The sequence below is a fragment of the Phaethon aethereus genome (genome assembly GCF_964289735.1).
Source record: "Phaethon aethereus genome assembly, chromosome: 25".
In the NCBI taxonomy this organism is placed as follows: domain Eukaryota; kingdom Metazoa; phylum Chordata; class Aves; order Phaethontiformes; family Phaethontidae; genus Phaethon; species Phaethon aethereus.
This window is the reverse complement of record NC_138601.1, coordinates 4,719,484-4,740,995: the sequence shown is the minus strand read 5'-3', so window position 1 is coordinate 4,740,995 and position 21,512 is coordinate 4,719,484. Positions and strand designations below refer to the sequence as shown.

General features: G+C 55.8%; 1 protein-coding gene across 2 annotated transcripts in view; it reads left to right on the top strand.

Annotated features, from left to right (window-relative positions):
• IGF2BP1 (insulin like growth factor 2 mRNA binding protein 1) overlaps positions 1 to 11,930 on the top strand; it is a 30,671-nt gene extending 18,741 nt beyond the window's left edge. The window contains exons 3-15 of one of the 2 annotated variants that reach the window (XM_082010484.1): positions 2,889 to 2,937; positions 3,460 to 3,511; positions 4,345 to 4,408; positions 6,076 to 6,357; positions 7,055 to 7,189; positions 7,431 to 7,553; positions 8,012 to 8,147; positions 8,232 to 8,354; positions 8,669 to 8,785; positions 8,980 to 9,054; positions 9,364 to 9,495; positions 9,688 to 9,801; positions 10,244 to 11,930. In XM_082010484.1, the coding sequence (XP_081866610.1) occupies positions 2,889 to 2,937; positions 3,460 to 3,511; positions 4,345 to 4,408; positions 6,076 to 6,357; positions 7,055 to 7,189; positions 7,431 to 7,553; positions 8,012 to 8,147; positions 8,232 to 8,354; positions 8,669 to 8,785; positions 8,980 to 9,054; positions 9,364 to 9,495; positions 9,688 to 9,801; positions 10,244 to 10,336 (1,495 nt within the window). In that variant the 3' untranslated portion in view covers positions 10,337 to 11,930. Of the gene's footprint in view, positions 1 to 2,888; positions 2,959 to 3,459; positions 3,512 to 4,344; positions 4,409 to 6,075; positions 6,358 to 7,054; positions 7,190 to 7,430; positions 7,554 to 8,011; positions 8,148 to 8,231; positions 8,355 to 8,668; positions 8,786 to 8,979; positions 9,055 to 9,363; positions 9,496 to 9,687; positions 9,802 to 10,243 lie in introns of both variants that reach the window. The other variant, XM_082010483.1, reaches the window with a different exon arrangement.
• Positions 11,931 to 21,512: the final 9,582 nt, after the last annotated feature.

Here is a 21,512-nt window from a genome sequence, read left to right as displayed (position 1 = left end):
AAAAAGAAATTAAAATAGCCAACAGCATGCGCAGGAACCGGCCAGATTTACAAATAGACATTTTTTTTAACCGGGTCGATCAGTCCGCTCCGGCTCACCCAAGAGTCTGGGAGGCTCCTGCCTTTGGCACAAGGTGGGCAGCGTCCGGCAGAGCTCTCGCCTTCTCCGGCTGGCTGGGGGTGCCGGGGCTGGTCCCGGCCGGCAGCCGGGGCTGGGCGAGCCGAGACCGCGAGAGCCCGTCAGCGGCGCGGGAGGGAGGAGCTCCTGCCGTTGGCATATCGTGAATAAAAAGCCGGGGAATCGCCGTCTCGCGCGGTTATTTATTTGGAGTAAAGCTCTGCTCGGTGCGGAGGTGCGAGCGGGCAGCACCGAGCTGTCGCGGTCGGTGGTGCGGGGTGGCATTTCGTGACGAGGGTTTAACGACAGCAGGACCCGCTTCTAGCAAAGCGAAGAGCGGGGTTTATTTATTCATTGCTTCCTCTGTAATTCTAACCGCAGCCGAGTCCTCGGACGGAACGGGCTTCGAGCAGGGGCTGCTCATCGGAGAGGGACGTTTCCACCCACCGTGGAGCGACTCCACGTCGAGCCAGACCTCACCGCAGGGTGACGGATGCGGCCCCGATTCCGCCCTCCCTGGGGCCGGGTGGGCGCCGATGGACCAGGAGTCAAGTATCAGGGCGCTAGCTCATCCCGGGATTTCGCGGGATCCTGCTCTGCTTTGTGCAGCTCACCCGGTCGGGCTGCTAAAAGACCCGTCTCTCCCTCTGAGCGTGGCCTCGTGGGGATTTAATATCCGTCGGCGATGGAGGCTGTTCGGAGCGGCAAATAATCCCGGTGGCGTGGTCACGATGGGGGGAATTACCGGTTAATTAACATATTAATAAAAGAGCAGCCCCTCCGCCTTGCCGGCGTGCGTGCAGGTGATGCTCAGCCCGGGCAGGCGCTCCGGCAAGCTCAGTAAAGCAGATCCCATTTTTTTTTTTTCTTTTTTTAATTTAATTTTTTTTTTTAATTTTTTTTTTTTTAGAGGGAGAAAATTAGATGTCACCAGCAGAATTACCGTGTGAGGACATAAATGGCTCTTTTCTCTCCATGGTGCATTTGATTCTGGTCACGTATGTGCAGAACACACGCTCTGCCCGTGCAGATGCTCGTAGCTATCCGGGCAAGTTTCCGTGGCAGGGGTGGGCGGTGGGAGACCTACGGAGTTTCCTCTCTCACTTCAAATCCTTTTGACCCTCCCTGGGCTGTGACATTCTTTGCATTCTGAATTTCTTAATCTTTCGCCCATTCGTTTTGGGATGCGGAGCAGCATGTAAACGAGAGATCTGGTTTCAGAGCGTGCCCACTCCCACTTTGCTTCCTGCAGCCCCCCCCAAACATGCTGCGATTTTAAGGATCGGGGTGTTGGTTTTTTTCCTCATCCACCTGGTTTGCATCTGTACGAGCAATGGAATTTGGTGTTTCGGAGCCTTCCTGGTGGCTGAGCTGGCAGGAGAGCCAAAAATCTTATTTTTTGTGCTTCGTTCTGACTTTCAGAGGGGAGAGCAGCCCCAAATCTGGCCATCCCGTCTCTCCGGTCTGAATCTTTGGGAAATCTTCGGTCACTTTGGGAAAAGACAGTTCTGGTTTTATTTGAAACCAGCTGACCCAGCCAGTGCTTTTTGGGGATTTTGACGTGTGTGGGTTTGTACCGGCAGCACGGATCGGAGGAGGACGTTACCTCGCAGGACGAAGGGGCTGAGGAGGAATCCTTACCTGTGAGGCTAAATCCTGCTGGTTGCTTTGGGCTGGTTCGTGCTGAGGTGACTTCTTCTCACTGACAAATGAGCTGAGCCACTTCCGAAGTGGTGTCACTAGAAGATAAGGACCTGGAATCTCATTTTCTTTCCCTTTCTGGATTATTTCACGCGTTCATAAATACTTTTGAGTTTGAAGCCCGTGATGAGCAGGTCTGAGGGTATTTACTCGATACAGTGCCGCGAGTGCGGAGCTGCCTGCCGTGCTCGTGGCATTTACCTTCCTTGTCTTTAGGCATCGCAAAATTCCGCGGTTTCGGTTATTCCTGAGAATAATGGTCCAGCCATCCATGGGGGGTTGGCACTGTTCACGTGTGGGTTGCACCCACAAAGCTGCGCCCTTCAAAGCCTGGGGCACCTAAAGGTGTCATTGCCTTTAGGCGGGGGTCCTTGGGGTGTCCGGCTGCGCGCCGGTGCCGGAGCCGCCGGATGAGCCCGCGGCTGCTCTCAGCTGCCTGCGGCAGCTGCGGAGTGAGGGGCAGGCGGGGGGGACAGCATCCCCGGGGTAAATTTGGCATCGGAATTAAAAAAAGAGTTTCTATTTTGGGAAAAGTGAGGTTAGGAAGAGCCAAAAACGTGAGCGGAGAAGCAGCCCGAGCCCGTCTCGGGTGGTGGAGCTGGGATGCCTGTGCCTCGAGCGCCCCGGTTAAAATTCAGCTGGGTTTTTGGATGAGGCGAGGATGCTCCAGCGGCTCCTGCCATCCGTCGGTGGCATCCCGAGGGTGGTCCCTTCATGCCTCCGGTGCAGGGGGGCAGGTTACATGAACGCAGGGCTCCCTTCTTGCTTTCTGATCCTTCTGTTTAATCTGGCAAAACTCCCTGCCTTTTCCAGCCGTGCCCCTGTTCGGGCTCCAGCCGGTGCCAAAAGGGTGGGGGGATTTTGGCACCTTGTTCTCGGTGCAGCTCCCGGCGTAAATCAGCACCGACCCTGGTACTGCAGGGTGTAATTAGCCAAAAGCCATCAGAAACCCTGGTAGCGCGTAGAAATGCAAAGCTTGATTAGATACGTCAACGTGCCAACGGTTCAACGTCAGACGGCTGCGTTTCGGACACCAAACCTGCTTTTTAATCGCTTTTCATTTATTTCAGGAGCCGGAAAATTCAAATCAGAAACATCCCACCCCAACTGCGATGGGAGGTAAGAAAAGCGAGCGGAGAAGTGTAGGTTGGATTTAAGGACTAATTCACCCCGCCCCGGGTTCCTGTACTTGAGATTAAAATTGAGTTATCCTTTTCTTTATTATTAATTGGGTCTAATTAGACTAGACCTTTGCGTCCACGTAGCTTATTCCTCTTCTGTTACAGGAGGATCTTGGTAGTGGTAGAAGCAATGTAAGCTACACCGACAAAAATCCCCGTTAATAACAGGGTTATATGATTTATCTGTTGTATAAGGAACAAAATGGATCCTTTCTTCCCGCCGGCTGCCGGGACTTTTCCCTGACTCTTCCCTCCCCACCCAGCTGGCTCCGAGACCCCTTGGTCCAGCATCCCGGGGCGGGCAGGATCTTCCTACGTCTAATTGCTTGTGAAATCTTAATGACTAGAAAGCTGCCTTTATTGATTGATTGTATTTCCCTGGTCTGTCCTGACAATCCCAGTGCAAAGTGGTTTTATTTCTTTCTTTCTTTCTTTTTTTTCCCCACCCTCCCTCTTCCAGGTTCTGGATGGTTTGCTAGCCCAGTATGGCACTGTAGAAAACTGTGAGCAAGGTAGGACTGAAAAAAGATGCCAATTTGCCGTTATTTAAGATGTTTTTCTGCCCCAGCTATTTTGAGGCGGGGGAGGAGGGTGAGGATGGACACAGGGTTTTCCTTTGTCAGCAGAATCCGCGGCTAAAAATGTCAAGAGGTCTCAGCCTGGTCACTGGGGGTTTTTTTCGTGGTTTTTTGGGGGGTTTTTTTGGTTTGGTTTTGTTCCCTATTGCTAAATGACAAGGCCCGTGCCGAGGCTTTGGGCAGCGCAGGTGGGTGTCCCCGCGCCGGGTGCCGCGTTGGCATCGCTCCCACCGTGCCCGTGGGTACCCGGCGGCAGCCGCTCCGGGGAAGGTGCAGGATGCTCTCCCAGGACCGGCCGGGGACTGTCTGTCTCCGCTCGGCAGGTTTTATCTCGGCCTCTAATGGCAATCGGTTGAGACGGGAGGTTTAATATTGCCCCCGGGATGTTTAATGAGAGTAGAGTTACCATAACCCTCCTGGAAACGGAAAGGAGGGCTCCAAGGAGCTCCTGGGACCCTCCCCGGGCTGCGGCAAGGGATGGCAGGACGGAGTTGGCGTCGGTGGCTTTGCCGCCGAGCGCGGCGGCGTATCGGGGTCCTTTAAATAAGGCAGGAGGGTCTGTGCCGCCCAGGATGAGTCCCAGCGGGGCCTGAGCCCGCGGACACTCTTCTCCCCTGCAGCAGAAAAACGTTTGCAAATCCCTGGGGAGCCCCAGAGAGGACTTGCCGAGCGGGGACCCGTCGGAGGGGGGTCTCTGCGCTTTTTGGGGGGTCCTGGGTCGGAGGCGTTTGCGCAGCCTCTCTAATTTCTGCCGCTCTTGCTCGCAGTGAACACGGACAGCGAGACGGCCGTCGTCAACGTCACCTACGCCAACCGGGAGCAGACCAGGCAGTAAGTGCCCCGCATCCCCCGGGAGCTCAGGCTGCGCTCCCTGCTCCCGCTCCGGCCCCTTCCCCGCTTGCAGAAACCAGGATTTCCAGTGCTGGGAGTCAAATGACCTCGGGGTTCCTCAATTCTGGCTAAAAATGCAGCAAATCTTTGAGGACACGCTCCTTGATTTCTTTTTCCTTCGCCTTCAGATGGGCATCCGGGATTTTAGGCTTTTCTCTGCAGGTCGGAGAGTAAAAAGATAACATTTTCCTCAAGGAAAAGCAGAGGTTTTCTTGTACTTACGTGATTTCAGGAGTTACGTCTCTAGAAAAAGTAATAATGAGACCAAATATCACAGGGGCTGGTAGGCGCCAGGCAACACGTGTCCTCTCTGGGTGACGGCTGTGTCACTGGGACACTTGCAGCTCCCTTCCCCATCCTGCCCGGGGAAGATCAGACTTTGCACTAAACGCAAACGGAAGATTAATTGGGTTTTCACTGCTGTTTATTGCGCTTTCCTTTGGCCTCGATGAAGGGCTGTGGAAAGGGACGGGATCAGCGCTTTCCTCGGAGGGCAGCCTGGAGGAGCATGGGAATTGATGGATAGGTTTTTATCTAGGAAGGTTTCCGTCGCCGAGGTGGGCGCATCTCAAAGGTGGGCGCATCTCAAAGGTGACCGCTGCGGCCGTGCCACCATCCCTGGGGACGTTGCTTGCGGTCGCTCGGCCAAAACGCCGGCTTCCAAATGGCCGACAATAGGTCAGCTGTCAAACCCAAATTCGCGGTGGTTGCATGCGTGGCCGCAGCGAACCCCCAGGGCGAACCACTGTCGTGTTTTACTTGCTGTAACAACACGGGGCAGGGTCTGGCTGTGGAGCCCAGCGAGGGGAACGCTCCTGGTTTGTCCTCTTGTCCATCCACACCAGCCCTGCGCTTTGTCACCCCATAAGGTGAAATAATTTGAGTTTCTTTTACCAGCAAGCACCCAGCAAAAGAGTTTCGTGCAAGTAGTTTTGCTCTCAGATCTGCAGCCCTTCTCCCCTGCTTTTTCCTCCTGCGTGTGCTTCATCGAGCGTGTTTCTCCGGTCCCTTCGCATCCCGCAGGGACGGGGCTGCTAGCAGGGAAAGTCTCTGTTGAGCCAGTTTTAGGGGAGGGGGGTTTGTTTGGTTTTGGTTTGGATTTTTTTTTTTTTTTTTTGCAAGAGTTGAGTCACTGACCGCTTTTCTGGAAAGCTGCAGTTTGGGTTGTCTCTATAGCAAGCCGGGGAGGTTCTGCCGAGAGCGGTGGCCAAAGCCGCCGCTTTGCTCTTGCTGCCAGCCCCATCTATCGACAGCTCGCAGCTCTTGCAGTCCCTCGAGTCCTGCCGGGAGAGGCGGTTGAGACATCGCACAAAAATCACAAGGCCGAGGAGAGATGGGAATTGCTCCCTGCGCAATCCTGTCCTGGCCCCGGGTGCTCGGAGGGGTTCCCCTTGAAATACTTCGGCTCATCCAGGCTGGGCGGAAAGTCCTGCCGGGTCCCCGCGGCATCGGTGCCGTCTCCTTCCTCCGCTCCTGGTGCTTCCTTGCCCGGCGTTACGCCAGGGAGGGCTTGGCCCCGTTTTGGGTCGAGCTGATGCGCTGCCACTCGGCGTGGGAGCGTGACAGGAGGGATCCCCACCCCACCCCAGCCCCTTCTCCCCTTCCAGAGCCATCATGAAGCTGAACGGGCACCAGCTGGAGAACCACGCGCTGAAGGTCTCCTACATCCCCGACGAGCAGTCCGTGCAAGGGCCGGAGAACGGGCGGCGGGGCGGCTTTGGGGCACGCGGTGCCCCCAGGCAGGGCTCCCCCGTCACCGCGGGCGCGCCGGTCAAGCAGCAGCCGGTGGATATCCCCCTCCGCCTCCTGGTGCCCACCCAGTATGTGGGTGCCATCATCGGCAAGGAAGGGGCCACCATCAGGAACATCACCAAGCAGACGCAGTCCAAGTGAGTCCGTTCTCCCACGAGCTGGTTTGCGCCTTGTGGTTTGCAGTGATTTATGAGGCTGGATATTTTTTTTTTAATTTTTTTTTTTTTTTTGGAGAAGGGGCTATTTGAGGCCCCTCCGGCTCTCCTGCTGTGCACAGCAGCGTGTCCAGGAGCCACCTTCCCATGCCCTGCCCCAGCCGGGCTCGCTGCCTGCGCTTCCTTACGTGTCTCCCTTTGGGGCCGCGCTGGCTGGGACGGGACCCAGGCAGGCGCGCGGCGAGCTCGCTGCTGCAGCCGGTCTCGTTTAGCACGAGCTTGCTGAGCTTCGCCCGCCTGCTTTTGCATTCAACCCCCGAGCTTATGTTGGCTACAGCTCTTCTCCCCCAAGGAAGGCTTTATCTAGGATGTGAAGTGATGGACAGCCCATCCCGTCCCCCAGGCACGTGCTTGTTCCACCACTTAATCGCTCCTGTTGCTTAAAATAAATAAATGCTGATGCCTTATTTGGATTTCTGTGACTTGAGCTTCTAGCTGCTGCATCCATGTCGAGTATCAAGCCCAAGAATTAAATCCTCTTGCCTTCCCTGGGTGCATATAACCTTACAGTCGAGCGTGAGCTCCAGGCGGTTCGTGGGGCGTAGAGCAGCCGGCGCTCGCGCTGCCGGGAAGCCGCAGAGCCGCTTCCCCTGCCCCAGCACCCGTCCCGTGCTTGCAGGATCGACGTGCACCGGAAAGAAAACGCTGGAGCCGCCGAAAAAGCCATCAGCATCCACTCCACCCCCGAGGGCTGCTCCGCCGCCTGCAAGATGATTTTGGAGATCATGCAGAAGGAGGCGAAGGACACCAAGACGTAAGGTTTTCCCCTGCCTTTCTCTTCACGTGTATCCCATCCGTGGCTCCTCGCCGGGCCGCGGTACCGTCCCAACGCCTGGAGCCGTGTGATGCTCCGTGTGTGCAGGAGCTTTGGTTTGGGGGACCCAGGGACTCCAAGCCAAGGGGGTTTGAGTTTTCCCCTTCCCTCTGTACCAAATCCCTCCTCTTCTGGCTGCAGTAATCCTTCATGTTGGTTTTTTCCCTATTCCCCTCTCAAGAGCTGATGAAGTGCCTCTGAAAATCTTGGCCCATAACAACTTTGTGGGGCGCCTGATTGGCAAAGAAGGGCGAAACTTGAAGAAAGTGGAGCAGGACACGGAGACAAAAATCACCATCTCGTCGTAAGGCTCCTCGCTCCCTTTGGGGAAACGGGGGCAGACCTTCCTCAGCCCGGGGTGGGTGGGGAGGATGAGGAGGAGACGGGTGATGTGGTGAGAGTGGGCAGAGATGCCCGTCTGTCAGCTGGGCAGCCAGCCCGTGGCGCGGGCGCTTTTACTCCCCAAACCTCTCTTGAAAAACCTTGGCTTTATTATATCTTCTGAAGTCCCCTCCTCGTCCCTTTGGTGTCCCATCCCCGTGGCTTCAGGGCTGCAGAGCTCAGGACCGGCTGGTTTGGTGGCCAGGACTGGGGTTTTACTCTTAAGCCACGTTTTCGGGGAAGGCAGAGCGGACTTCCCAGTGTGAGCCGTGATGCTGGTCCCTGCTCTGGCTGGGGTCAGGCGGCGGCACCCGGTGTCCCCGGCACCCCAATAGCACCCATCAGAAGGACCGGAGGTGCCGACGCTGGCTTTCCCATCAGCTTGCAGGACCTGACTCTGTACAACCCCGAAAGAACCATCACGGTGAAGGGCTCCATCGAGAACTGCTGCAAAGCAGAGCAGGAGATCATGAAGAAAGTGAGGGAAGCCTACGAGAACGACGTGGCCGCCATGAGCGTGAGTGGGAGTCGGTGCTGCCGGGAGCTCTCTAGGAGGGTGCCCCGATAAAAGCAACGCGCGTTTCTCTCCTCTTGCCCTCAGTTGCAATCTCACCTCATCCCTGGCCTTAACCTGGCCGCGGTCGGCCTCTTCCCCGCCTCCTCCAACGCCGTACCTCCTCCGCCGAGCAGCGTCTCCGGGGCCGCGCCGTACAGCTCCTTCATGGTAGGTGAACGCTCGGCAGCTCAAACTGCTCCCGCGTCCGGCTCGGGAATCTTCCCAGCGTGGAGAAGAGCCTGGCGACGGTCAGAGTTATGCCTTCGGCATCCCGTGCCGTCAGCAGGCAGGTCAGCTCCAGCGTGGGGGCAGGATCTGGTCTTCGGAAGCCTTGCGAGCGCGGCGGCGAAGGCGCCGCGATGCCGCGGGGTCTGGCGCTGGCTCAGCCCGGCGCCCTCAGGAGGGGGTGGGCGTCGCTTGGGAGGGGACGCGGAGCCCCCGAGGGCGACGCTCAGCCCTGAACGGTGACGCCGTACCCGCAGCCTCCGGAGCAGGAGACGGTGCACGTCTTCATCCCCGCGCAGGCGGTCGGCGCCATCATCGGCAAGAAGGGCCAGCACATCAAGCAGCTCTCGCGGTTCGCGAGCGCCTCTATCAAGGTAGCGTTGCCCCGGCGGGGACACCCCCCCTGCCAGCACCCACCGAACGGGTGCCGTTCTGCCTGGGAGAGCCACCCGAAAAGCCCAGGCGGCCGGGCTGGGGGCCCGATCCTGCGGCGCAGGGGAGGGAGGGCGCGGCTGCCACCCCGCCCGCGCTGCTCCCCGCTGCAGCCGCTGTCTCTCCCCCCACCCAGATCGCCCCTCCGGAGACGCCGGACTCCAAAGTGCGCATGGTCGTCATCACGGGCCCGCCCGAAGCGCAGTTCAAGGTTCCCCCCGCGCCGCCGTCACCGCGGGGGGTTCGGGGTGTCCCTCTCTGCCGCCGCGCGGAGCCGGGAAAGGGGGGAGCAGGGCGGTGACCCCGATTTTTGCGCCCGGTCTGCAGCTGGGTAAACCCCGCACCGGTTCTCCCAGGGGCTGAAACCGGTTTGAAACCCCAAGGAACTGGGATTTCCCGGGACGCGGTTCCATCCCGGGCGGAGACCCCCAAGCCGGCCGCGGGCCCGTGCCGCGGTGGGGGCGTGCGGGGGTAGGACGTCGTGGGTGACGCCTGACTTCGCGCTCCCCCCGCTCCGCAGGCGCAAGGCAGGATTTACGGGAAGCTGAAGGAGGAGAACTTCTTCGGGCCGAAGGAAGAAGTGAAGCTGGAGACGCACATCCGGGTCCCCGCCTCGGCCGCGGGCAGGGTCATCGGCAAAGGGGGCAAAACCGTAAGCAGGAGCGATGCGTGGGTGGGGACGGGAGCACCCGGGGGGGGCCGCGTCGGCGGGAGGGTGGCCGCTCCGTGCTAGCGCCTGGGGACATCCCAGGGACGGATTTCCCAGGGAACTGGCTGGGATTTCCCGGAGGGGCCCGTCCTTCCCGCGCGGCGTGACGGGGTGGTCTCTGCCCCCTCCCCGCAGGTCAACGAGCTGCAGAACCTGACGGCGGCGGAGGTGGTGGTGCCGCGGGACCAGACCCCCGACGAGAACGAGCAGGTCATTGTGAAGATCATTGGGCACTTCTATGCCAGCCAGGTACGGCCCCCGGCAGCTCCCACGCTGGCGCTGGTGGATTCTCTGATGCCTCGTATGGGGTTGTGTCCACGTGTGTATCATCCGGTGGAATTTTTTTTTTTTTTTTTCCCCACGCCCGGCTGGTGGCGTTTGCAAAAGTGGGTGGTGGTGAGCGGTGCCGTGGGGTGACGGCGGTGCCGTGGGGTGACGGCGGTGTGGGACGGCGGGGGGAAGGAGGGAGAGCTCTGGGAGTGCGCACACCCAGCGCGTGACCTCCCAAAGCCAGCTCCTGGAGGAAACCACGCTAAAAACAGGGCGGGAAGGGATCCCCAGGAGCAGCTTCGCCCAGCCCCGCTGAGCGCCGTAACACCTTCCGCGACGTGCAGAGCCCTTTCCCTCGCCCCCAGGGTCTCGCCGGCCCCGGGGTCCCCCCAGCTCCCCCCTTGGCTCTTCTCCTCCGCAGATGGCTCAGCGCAAGATCCGAGACATCCTGGCCCAGGTGAAGCAGCAGCACCAGAAGGGACAGAGCGGTCAGACGCAAGCGCGGAGGAAATAAGAGCAGCACCGACACCAACGTGAAAAGTGGAACAAGCCAATGCCGGGCTTAAGAGTGGCTGGGAATCAGTTACCGTAGACAGATGCTAATTTTTTCATTAACCGATCGAGATTAAAAGGCAGTTTGATTGGCTTCCAAGGTAGATGGCTAGGGTTAAAAAAAAAAAAAAAAAAAAAAAATTGGATCCGTTTTTAGCTCCACGTGCCGGAACAGCTACTTAAATGAAGCGAGAGGTGCTGCAACACGCCAGGCTCCCCCGCCGCTCTGCCGCGGCCGGCGTGCTGCCGGGCGCCCGGGGATGACGGCGCGGCGAAGCCGCGGCCACCGCGGCGCTGGGTCCCCTCTCGCGGGCGCAGCATTTGCCCTCTCATTTAAGTAGCCTCTGGAGGTCCCGTCCCAGCCGGGGTGCCTGGCGGCTGCGTCTCCCCGACCCCTCGCTCCTTCCCTCCCTGCAGCTGGTGGATATTCCCAGAACGACGTTAAGCCTTTTGGAGCATTTGATTTGGATTTTTTTTTTTTTTTTAAGAGAAATGCCAGTGGATTCTTACCAGCCCCTGTTGGTAACGAGATCCATTGGGGGGGGGGGGGGGGAATTAAAAAAAAAAAAAAATGTAAACCCCCCCATCTTAGCGCCAAATGGATTTGGGTCCCTTGGGAGCTCTGCACCGCTCCAGCCTCAGAACCACCGGCAGAGGGGTGGGAGGGCAGGATTCCTCCTGCCTGTGCTGCCTGCAGTGCAGTGCCTTGTAAAGCCTTACAAGCCAGGAGAGCACCTCTATTTTCCAGGATGATTTTTTTTTTCTTTCAGTTGTTTGAATGTTTCTTTTCATTTTAGGTTAGTTTAAAGAAAGATTTTTTTTTTTTTTAATTTTTTTTTTTTTTTGAAGCCTATGAAATAATGGCAGAAGCGGGACATGCGACGATTTTTCTCAGTGATCTCCGCTGTAGAGGTAACGACCCGTCCTAGAGACGAGGCAAACTGTCCGGGGAAGGGAAAGGGTGAGGGAAGGGCTTTTGCTTTTCCCTCCTCCCTTCAAGCAACAGCAATAAACCACCACCAAAAAAAAAAAAAAAAAAAAAAAAAAGGCAAAGAAACCCCCGCTTGGTAGGAAACTTTGAATTAATCTTCATCTCTTTAGTAATCAGATCGTGGGAACAAAACGCATGCAGAATGGTCTGGGGGGTCGGGAGGGAGCCGGAGGGGTTGAGGGGTGCAGCGGAGACGTGCCCAGCTGCAGGGGACTGGGCTTTGCCGCTGGTCTGGGACCAGTTTTATGCCAATTCCTTCGCCACGTCCTCTGCCAGCCGCCCCCCCGCCTCAGTTTCCCCACCCGGAGCGGGGAGGTTTGTGCCTCGAAATCCCGTCGGAGCCTCCGGGGGCTCCGCCGCGGGGGGTTCTTTGGGAAAACACCCAGGGAATATTTTTATTAGCAAACTGGGGAGGTGCCAGCTGGCATGAACTCCCCCGGTGCTCTTTGTGTTTTATTCCCCCCGCCTCCTCCAAATCTCTCTTGGTGGGGCAAAACTAGTCTTGGGATTTGGCACATTTTTATTAGATTTATAAAGAGATTTTTTTTTTCATTATTTAAGAAAAAACCACCAACCACCACCCTCCTTTCTGCACTAAGAATAACTGTTCTCATGAGAAGATACCAAATATATACGTCAAACGAATGTAATATGGTTACTGATTCCCGTTACTCTTATGTGGATTTTATATTTTAGATATATTTTAATGATTTGTTTTTAATATTGAGTATTTGGAAGGGACAGTAACTGCTGCCATCGCCTCTTCCAGGAAGGTCTTGTCTCCACGGCGGGGCCGGGGCAGCCCCCGGCCAAGCCCTCGCAAATCCGGCCAAAACATGGATTTACGCTGATTTTTCCCGCAAATTAGAGCGGGAGAGTGGAAAAGCGAAATTGGGATTAATTTTGGGGGGAGAGGGATGATGCCCGACCCCGCACCCGCCGGGTGGGAGGAGACCTGGGAGCGACCCTCCGGGTGAGCCGATTTGGGGCTAAAAGGAGGGAATTGGGAACGAACCTGGCACTGATGCTTTTCCCCGGTTATTTCCCGAAGCGGAGACCAGCCCTCCCGCTCGAGCAGGCGTTTTCCTGGGCGCATCCTCCAAAGCCGAACGCGGCTCGAAATTCGGCTCGTGCGGCGTCAGGAAGGCGGGTGGTTCGCTGATAAGGGAACACGGCAGCAGTTACTGTCCTTTAAACCATTGCAACAACAGGGAGATGTGGGGGAAGGCCAGGTATTGCTGTGTGTTTGAGCAATGAGAGAGAGAAAAAAAAACAAAAAAAAAACAGAAAAAAAAAAAAAAGAAGAGAAAAGAAAAAAAAAAGCTACCTCAAGGTATGAAGTTACCTCAGCAATTGATTTTTTTTTTTTGGGGGGCTTGCTGATATTTTATATAAAAGCTGATAGTCTTGAATATTTTATTTTTTTAATGAAAAGAGAAGTTAATTTTCATAATTTCTTATGAGCCAGGAGTTATGTGCAGGTAACCAAGTGTTATGAGCTCTCTATGGAGAACGACAGGAATTTCAGACATAGTGGAAAAGATGGCAGCAGCTTTTTTCTTTTTTTTTTTTTTTTTTGGCCTTTTCGAGCCAGTTAATGAATTTTACCACACCACAAGAGCTGTCAGATGTCGCGACTCTTCGAGACCTTGGACAAATTGGAGCCCACCAACTTTTTCAATTGGAAAAACTTGATTTCTGTCTTTTTTTTTTTCTTTTTTTTTTTTTATTAAATTTAAGAAAACCCAACCAAAACCTGCCACTGGCTGAAAGGCCTTTCTCAATCTAACTCCATTGAGAAATCGATTTATTAAAGAGCTTTGGCATCAGAAATCTTCCACTCCCGGGGATGTGAGGACGGACTCCTAGGCAGCGTTGACTATGCAAAGTGGGGTACACGGGGTTTGCTGGTATTTAAACCGCACCAGCTCAGGCGATTTTTTTTTTTTCAATCACTTGCAAGCCATATATACATATATATATATATTTATATATGTTTATATATATCCCAGAACCCAAACGAGTCTGCCTCCTGTGTTACCACGGAGGCAGCGTCGAACCATCTTCTCCACTATGATGCTGTTAAATATTTTACAGAGATTTGCCTCCGTTTTACCGAGGATAAGCAATTAAAAAAAAAAAAAAGTGAGGAGGAGAGAGAGAGAAATTAACGGGAGCCAATTTTTTTATATAAACGCACATCGAGGAGAGAGAGGATGAATCCAACCCTGAGGACCGGTGGGCTTGAGCCTCTCTGCCCGCTCTAAAAGGTTCACGGGGTTTGTGGTTTGGTTTTTTTTAAGTCTCGTCTTGCTATTTTTCGCCAGACCTGCGGGAAAATGACCCTTGCTTGAAGGGTAGTTAAAAAAAATATACAAAATTCGGCGGTGGTAAAGTGAATTTGGGAGCGGGGGGGCACTGCCGTCCCCATCCTGCTGCCCTGTGCCTCTCCCCACCCAAAATATTTGGGTGCAGGGTCTGGCCCGTCACTGGTGCCAGGGAACCGCTGGCCCTTTTTTTTTTTTCCCTATAAATTTGGGGTCAAAGGAGCAAAATTCGGGCTGGCAGCACCCAGCCAGCAGCTCCTGCCCCTCGCTGGGGCAGTGGGAGAGGGGCTTCGGCGGGGTTTTGATCATTTTTTAAAATTCTTTTGTTTCTTTTTTCGAAAGATGGGCATTTGTCCTAGGGAAAAACGGTTTCTTATTACTTGAAATCTCTGGCTCTCTACTTTTTTTTTTTCCCAGCCTTGCACAGAACAGTGTATTCGGACATCGGTGATTATAATTGTCTTTTCCGACAGCAAGCGTTTTTGATAACTGGTTCAAACTGTATCATTGAGGGATAAAAAAACAAAACAAAAACAACAAAACCAAACAAACCCCAAATCCCACCCCAAGCACCCCCAGTCCTGTTGATCTGGTTGTTGCAGTGAGAGGATCTTGACCTAAAATCTGATGTTTCAGGGAAACCTTTGATGCTTTTCCCCCTCCCCAAGCCGGTCCCGCTGCCGTAACATAGGAGCGATCGGTACTTTTTTTTTTTTTTTTTTGGGAATCTCTTTGTTTTCCCAAGGGAAATTATTTATATAAGTGATTTGCAGTGAGGAAGACACCTCCGAGCATCTCCCGTATTTCTCTGGAGCCAAGCTTGCGCTGGGAAGAGCGAAAGCGGGATAGACCGGCATCCCCGGCGTGGCTGGCCGGTGAGATGGGTGGCAGGAGCCGCGGATGAGCCCTGGACCAGGGGAAAAAAAAGTGACCCCCCCCAAAAGCGAGCAGGAAGGATCCCAGCCCTGCGGTAGCTCCTCTTATTTGCACCAGAATAAAAGGTAATTTAGGGGAACCCCCCCTTACGGAGGGGTGAGCAGGGCTCTCGGCTCCTCTCTGCCTTCTTTTTATCCTAGCAGAAATAATTTGGGTTTGGGTTGTTGGGGCGTTTTTTTGTTTGGGGTTTTTTTTTTTCTTTCTTTTTTTTTTTTTTCTTTTTTAATTTTGATTTTTCATTTCGCCGCCCCCGTGAGCAAGGAGCCGCCCCAGCCCTGCCCCGTCCTGGGGCGCGCGGAGGATCGGGAGCATCCTTGTCCGTGGGGTGAGGAGGGACGCGGAGTTTTTAAGTTGGGGCAAGGGGGGGGACACGGGGAACCTCCAGGCAGGAGAGGGAAAGGGGGTAAAATGGGTCTCCGCTCGCTGGGTCGCGCCGGGGAGGAGTTGCAGGCAGCGAGCAGGCAGCGAGCAGGCAGAGCTCGTGCCGCGAGGCGAGAAGCAAAGCAAAGCGGAGAAAGCGCTTCCCGGGGCTCGCCGCCGCTCTCCTGCCTCCCGGGGCCGGACGAGGTCACGGCTCGGAAGCGCTTGCCGCTCCGCCGTGCCGTATCCCACGCGAAGCGTCGCCGGAGCGAGCCGCCGCGCCATGGCGGGACTTGGATTTGGGGGTTCGCTTTTGGTTTAAGGCTATCGGGTCGTCTTTTGCCATTCAGATGGAAAAAAAAAGAGAGAAAAAGGGAAGAAAAAAACCCTAAAATCCCCAAATCCCAGCTACTGTCTCTTCTCTCCCGAGCTCTGAACGCTTTCTCGGCCGCTGAGAGCGTCCGCGGGCTCGGCAGCGATGCTTCCTCCCCGCAGCCTGACCCGGCTGACGAGCGTGGAAGGGTTTTACGGAGTCAAACTAGAGAAAAATCCATTGTAAATATTGAAAAGAAACTGCCTCTAAGCTACGTTTTATGTTTCCTGGGCATTAGGTTTTGGGTTTGTTTTTATTTTATTTTTTTTTAGCGCATTTGAAAAAAAAAAAAAAGGCAAAAAGCAGTAAAAGTTAGTCAGGTAGTTAATCAGTGTCAGGAAAAAAAATCTTTTTTAATTTCTAGCTCCAACTATCTTGAGCGTTTTCTAGACTCTGCAAAAAAGGTCAGGAACGCAGACTTGCTATAAGACGGTTGAAGAGATTTCTTTAATTTAATTTCTTTTTATTGATGTAGGTCTTCCCTCCCTGTCCCCTGCTGGTCCACACAACATAGGCTTTGGATATTTTTGGAACTTTCTTGGTTTTGGGAGAATTTAGTAACCGAGGGTGGTTGTTTTTTTGGGTTCTGAGTTTTTTTCAGTCGTTTTTAATTTCTTTTTTCCGTTGTAGCTTTTTGTTTTGTTTGGATGAAATCGGTGCGATCCTGTGAAACGCGAGTTCTCCTGAGAGGGCGTGGAAATATTTAAGCATCTTCATAACCGGCTCCCGGCGGCCGCTCGGGCTGCGCCGCGCCGAGTCCGGCCGCGGGTTTTCCCAGCCGGAGGGCGAAGGATTCGGCTTCGGGCTCGCTCCGGGAGCCGGGAGCGGCGGGAACGAGGAGGTGGGCGGCCGCGTGCGTGGGGAGCGGCCTCGGCGCGGGCGCTTGGCAATAACTCTCCGAGGCTACGATTAATCCGGGATGCCCGACGGCTCCGCGGCGGCGGCGCCCGGGGAGGAGAGAGGTGCGTCCCCGTCTGGGCGCATCAGCCTTTCTTATTTTTCTGGGGGGTTTCTTTCGACGTTTTATTCCTCTTTTAACTCGTTGGCGATTGCGGATGAGATCCAGAGTGGAGCAAAACCAGCCGGAGGCTCTGAAATCATGAATTTTTTTTTTTTTTTTTTTTTGGAGACCGTGCAGGTGCTGGGAGCTGGAAACGGACCCGCGCGAACTACCTCAGAGCTGACGGGGAGCCCCGGGGGGGTCCCCCGCCGCCCCCTGAGCAGGATCCGGCCTCCGGCAGCCCCGAGCTCAGCAGAGACCCTCCTGGCTGGCGGGGGAGGCGGTTTTGGCGTGCCGGCTTTTCGCCCCGCGCTTAGGGAGAGCTGCGCGTTGGAGGAGGAGGAAGAGGAGAGCCGACGAGGAAGGCTCCCAGGGGTGCCGGGAGGGCGGTGTAACGGGATAGCGGCGGAATCGGACCCCCTGAAACGTCAGCCCTGGGCTGACTCGGTTCTGCGGTTGGTCCCGGCTGCTTTACTGTACGTCACAGAACCATTTAGCTTTTTTTTTTTTTCTTTTGTACCTCTGAGCGCCGACGCGGCGCGGCGGCGGGACGCGGCGGCACCCCGTCCCCGCCGGCGCGGTGGGTTACGAACTGTGGAAAGTATTCGGGTGCTGCGGCTCAGCACAAGCAAACACCGAAAGGGATTTTTTTGCTTAATCAAAAAAAAAGGTAATTAATTGATAACTTAAGCCCCGGGAGTCGGGATGTACAACAGAACTGAAGCCTTTTTTTTTTTTCGGAGCGGTTTGGATAATGGTCTCTGCAAAGCAACACCAAGTCCAGCGGGAAGGAGCGGGCCGATGTTTTGGGGCGGGGAAGGGCTGAGCCGGAGCCGGGACGGGAGGCAGGGAGCGGCGCTGGTGGCGGCTCATCCTGGGAAATCGATGGGATTGACCGGGATCAGGGCAGAAAGTAATCCTTAAAACGGCCGTAATCGGCACGAGCGTTCGTTACCCAGCAGTTCATTGCACCGGTTTGTTCGAAGCGCATCCGGACGCGTCTCGGGATCAAATTCCTTGGCTTCAGGAGGAAATCTGGCCCTACACCGTGATCCCTCCCCGCGCCCCTGCCACCTCCCTCGGCTCCTCCGGCTGAACGGAAACCCGACGAATTTTAGGGTGGCTCCAAAGGAGGCAAAACCCCCCCACACCACGAAGCTCAAGCTTTTCCCGAGAGCCCCGAGCAGCCGGTGGCGCGGAGTCCCTCAGCTTCACCGCACCTCAGACCTGGGGGCGCGACCTTATATATAACCAATTCATTTTTGTTTATCTACCTCTTAGCGACAATAGATTAAAAACTAGGTAGTGGCAACTCCACATGCTGTAGTTTAGGGGAAAAAAAAAAAAAAAATTACTCTCTTTTTCCAAAGAAAAATGTTCTTTAAAAATAGAATTTATGGGCTTTCTTTTCACTCTAAAGTGGTCGTTAGTTGTAAAAGCTCCAGACCTCAGCAGTCCGAAATGTTTGGTTGTGAGTGATTATTTTTTTTTTGATGCTCAAGCTTCCATTTCTTTTTTTTTTTTTTTTTTTTCTTCCTTCTTCCTTTTGAGCTTTGATATTTACTTCTTCCAGCAGCAGTTCACCTCCATCCTCCTCGCTTCCCCCGCCCGGCGGGGCTGAACCCTGTTTTTTGCTGGGGGAATCGCAGTCGATGGGTTGGTTTTTGGTTTGGTTTTTCTTTTTCAGCAGCTTTTTGGGGGGGCAGGACGGCGGCAGCGGGTTGAGGGCAGCACGAGGGGGGTGATCGAGTTGAATTTGGGGCGCCGCATCGCTCCGCACCTTGATGCCAGGAGCACCCAGCACCTCCTCGTCCACAGGACGGGCGCACCCAAGGGTGCTGCTTCTCCCGGCAGCCGCCCCAATACGTTTTCAAGCTATTCAGAAAAAAATATTGTACTTTCCTGTAATGATATTGTTTTTCCTCTTTTCAGCTGATTTGTTTCTTTTCACCTTTTTCCCCTCCCTCTCCTCCTTGCCTCTTCTAATCCGTGTTCTTCCCTTGTCCCCTCGCGTGAGGCAGTTTGTTGGCTCGGATGTGGAGTTGGGAATTACGGATGGACGTGGGCTCCATTTCTCTTCCAGCGAGGTTGTTTTGGGGTTTTTTTTGGTGTTTTTTTTTTTTTTTTCCACAAACCGCTTTACTCCACTGTTTCATTTTTAAAAATAAAGAGAAAAAATAATAAAAAAACAAAAACAAAAACCCACAAACAAGCAAAAAAAAAAGTGTTTTTGTGTTTTTATGGAGTTAGGGGGAGGGAAAAAAATAGATAAATGCGGGGGGGGGAAATAGATAAATGGAGCAGGAAAGAGGGGGAAAATAGACAACCGGAGGGGGGAAAGGGAGGAAAAATAAACAAAGGGAGGGGAAAAAAAAAGAATAAAAGGGGGAAAATGGGTGTTGGGGGGGCGGGCAGTGGTGCTGCTCAGGGCCAGCCCAGAGGATGCTGCGGCGGGTCCTCGGTGCCGGTAGCACCCAAACGGAGCCGGTACCGTGACTTAAGAGGATTTATAGGAATAATTAATAGAATTTTGTTGCCCGGGGGTGCTGGGAGGGGGGATGGACCCTCTGCAAACCGCTCCCCCCCCCCCTTCCCCCGGATTGCAGCACCGGTGCTGCTCCCGAACTGCTCGGCAGCCTCCGGGCGCTCCCGGGGGGGCTCAAGGGCACTGAGCTCTCGGTGCCCTTGAGCCCCCCCGGGAGGGTCCGGAGGCTGCCGAGCGGTTGGGGAGGGGATAGACGGGACGGGTCCCCCCGCATCCCCCAACCCCAAGGCCCGTGTATGGAGCGGGACCATCCTCGGGGTACACGGACACGCCGCACCGTGCCGGTGCGGTACCGGAGGGGGGGTGGAAAGCAGAGCCCCACTGTCGCGGGTGGGGGGGTCAACCGGATCGCGGAAGGGGCGGGGGTGGGGGGTGGTCACCCGTGGGCGGTGGCGGGGTAGACTGAGGGCGCGGCGGCGGGCTGTGGACGCAGCGGTCCCATGGTGTAATGGTTAGCACTCTGGACTTTGAATCCAGCGATCCGAGTTCAAATCTCGGTGGGACCTCCTGTTCTTTTTGCCCTCCTCCGCCGCCGTTCCGGTAACGCGGTGGGAGGCGGCTGCAGAACCGGGGTGGGGAAGGGCAGCACGGCGGGGTCCCCTCCGCGGCCCCGCATCCTCACGGCCCCGCCAGGCTCCATTTTGTGCGGGGGCGCCGGTTCTCCACTACGCATGCGCGGAAGCGGCGAGGCGTGGCAGCGAACGGCGGGCCCTCTCCCAGTTCCTGGCGCTGATTGGGCGCGCGGGCTGACACTCTCGTCTGCCCGCGCTGCTATTGGCTGGATGCGCGCTCCGCTCCGCCTCCCAGCACGTTATAATGTAGCGACACCGCCTCGTAGCGGCGTTAAAGCGTAGCGGCACGGGGGGGGGGCGGGGCGGGGCGTGTGGCCGCGACACGGGGGATTCGCGAACGCGCGTGGGCGGCATGAGAGGCCTCGGGGAAGCGGCCCCAAAGGCCCAACCCTGGCTTAAGCCGCCGTTAGACCAGAAGCGTCCCGAATCCCTTCAGCAGCGGCTTAGCCGGCTCTGACGCACGTTTCTCAGCCGTTTAACGTCGATTAACGGGTCAATCCCCGCCGAGCGCATCCGGGTCATCGCCCCGGATTAGGCGCAGCCCGGGCTCCGGCGCTCTGCTTTGGCCCAGGAGCCGGGCCCCGGCCCCGCGACCCTGCCCCTCGCTGCCGCAAGAAAGACACAGGCCGTGGGTGAGCTGGCGGGTTTATTTAGCGTCTGCAAGAAAGAACAAAACCACCTTTATTTTTGTCTTTTTTGGCTAGGGAGGTACGTGGAGTGGAGGTCACTGGCTGCAGGGGAGGGGCGGGGACCCCCAGCCTGAGGAAAAGCCTCTTCCTTGTGTCCTTTGCCAGGGAACCCCCATCTTGGGGTGTCTCAGGGGCTGAAGGGTCGAGGGACCCCTCTGCCCCGTGGTCGCAGTGCCGAGCAGGGCCGGCTCGTCAATGAGACCAGGCGCTGGCCCAGCAGGCAGGGAAACGCCGCTCCGAGTGGGGTGGAAAATTGCTTATTTTCCCTGCAAGCCCCGCATTTAAACGACTCTCAGCCCGTTTCCACGGGCTCCCAGAGCCCCAGCAGCAGCCGCCAGCATCGTGGCAGACCCACACCCTCCCGAGGTGGAGCAGCTCCTTGCCTCTTCCCAAACACCCTGTCCTCAGGGGCTGGAAGAGGTTTGTTCCCATCCTGAGTTTGTAACCGTTGTCTTTGCTGTGTCTAAATCTGCCATGGGACGTGTGTAGCCTCCAAGCAGAGGCTGGGTGGGCCTCAGGGGAGCGTTTCACCGTGGGCCCGAGGGCTGCCGCGATGTCGGAGTTGGGTTGCCATGAAGCAGAAGTTGGGGTGGGGACAGGCTATGGCAGAGACGGGACCTGAGTGACTCTGAGAAATAAAAAGAGCCGCTGCTTCTCTTTGGGGTTGAGCATCTGGGGATGTTTTGGGGAGTTTGCCAAAAGATAGTATGTAGATGTAATGGACTTACTTAAACAAACAAACAAAAACTGCCACCTTCCCTCCCAAACAACAAGCCCCACAAATCTTCCTCAAAGTATTACCCTCCTGAACTTGGAAGCAGGCTGTGCCCCAGCTGCTGTGCTTTTTCTGTCAAGCAGGAGATGAAATTTGTCCTTGAAAAAAGCTGCCCTCGGGAGCAGGAGGATCGTGGCCTGGCATTGCTAGCTTAGGGCTTGGCGAGTCCTGGCATCTTCCAAGGAGCTGCTGCCCCTCAACCCGCCCGCTCCAAGTCATCCCCATTACTGATGGGACATGGTGGGATGAGACTTTGCAGCCGTTCTGCCCATACTGGGCCGGTCGTGGCAGCAGCAGGGAGCTAACGGTGAAGCGGAGGCAGTGCTTGGAGCCACCATGGTCGCAGGCAGGACCTGACAGCCCTGGGCTTGCTTTCCCACGGCTGCCAGGGGCTTTCCAGGGGAGGAAGAGAGACTGAGAGGTGGGGTGAGGGTTTGAACAAGCTGCCTGGGGCCTCGCTCCTTCCCGTGCCCTACCCTGTGTTGGGTGAAGCCCACCCAGCCATGGCCATCCCCTGGCTCTTGATGCAAGGTGCATGGTGGGTGCGAGCCATGGGCTGTAGGAACGGTG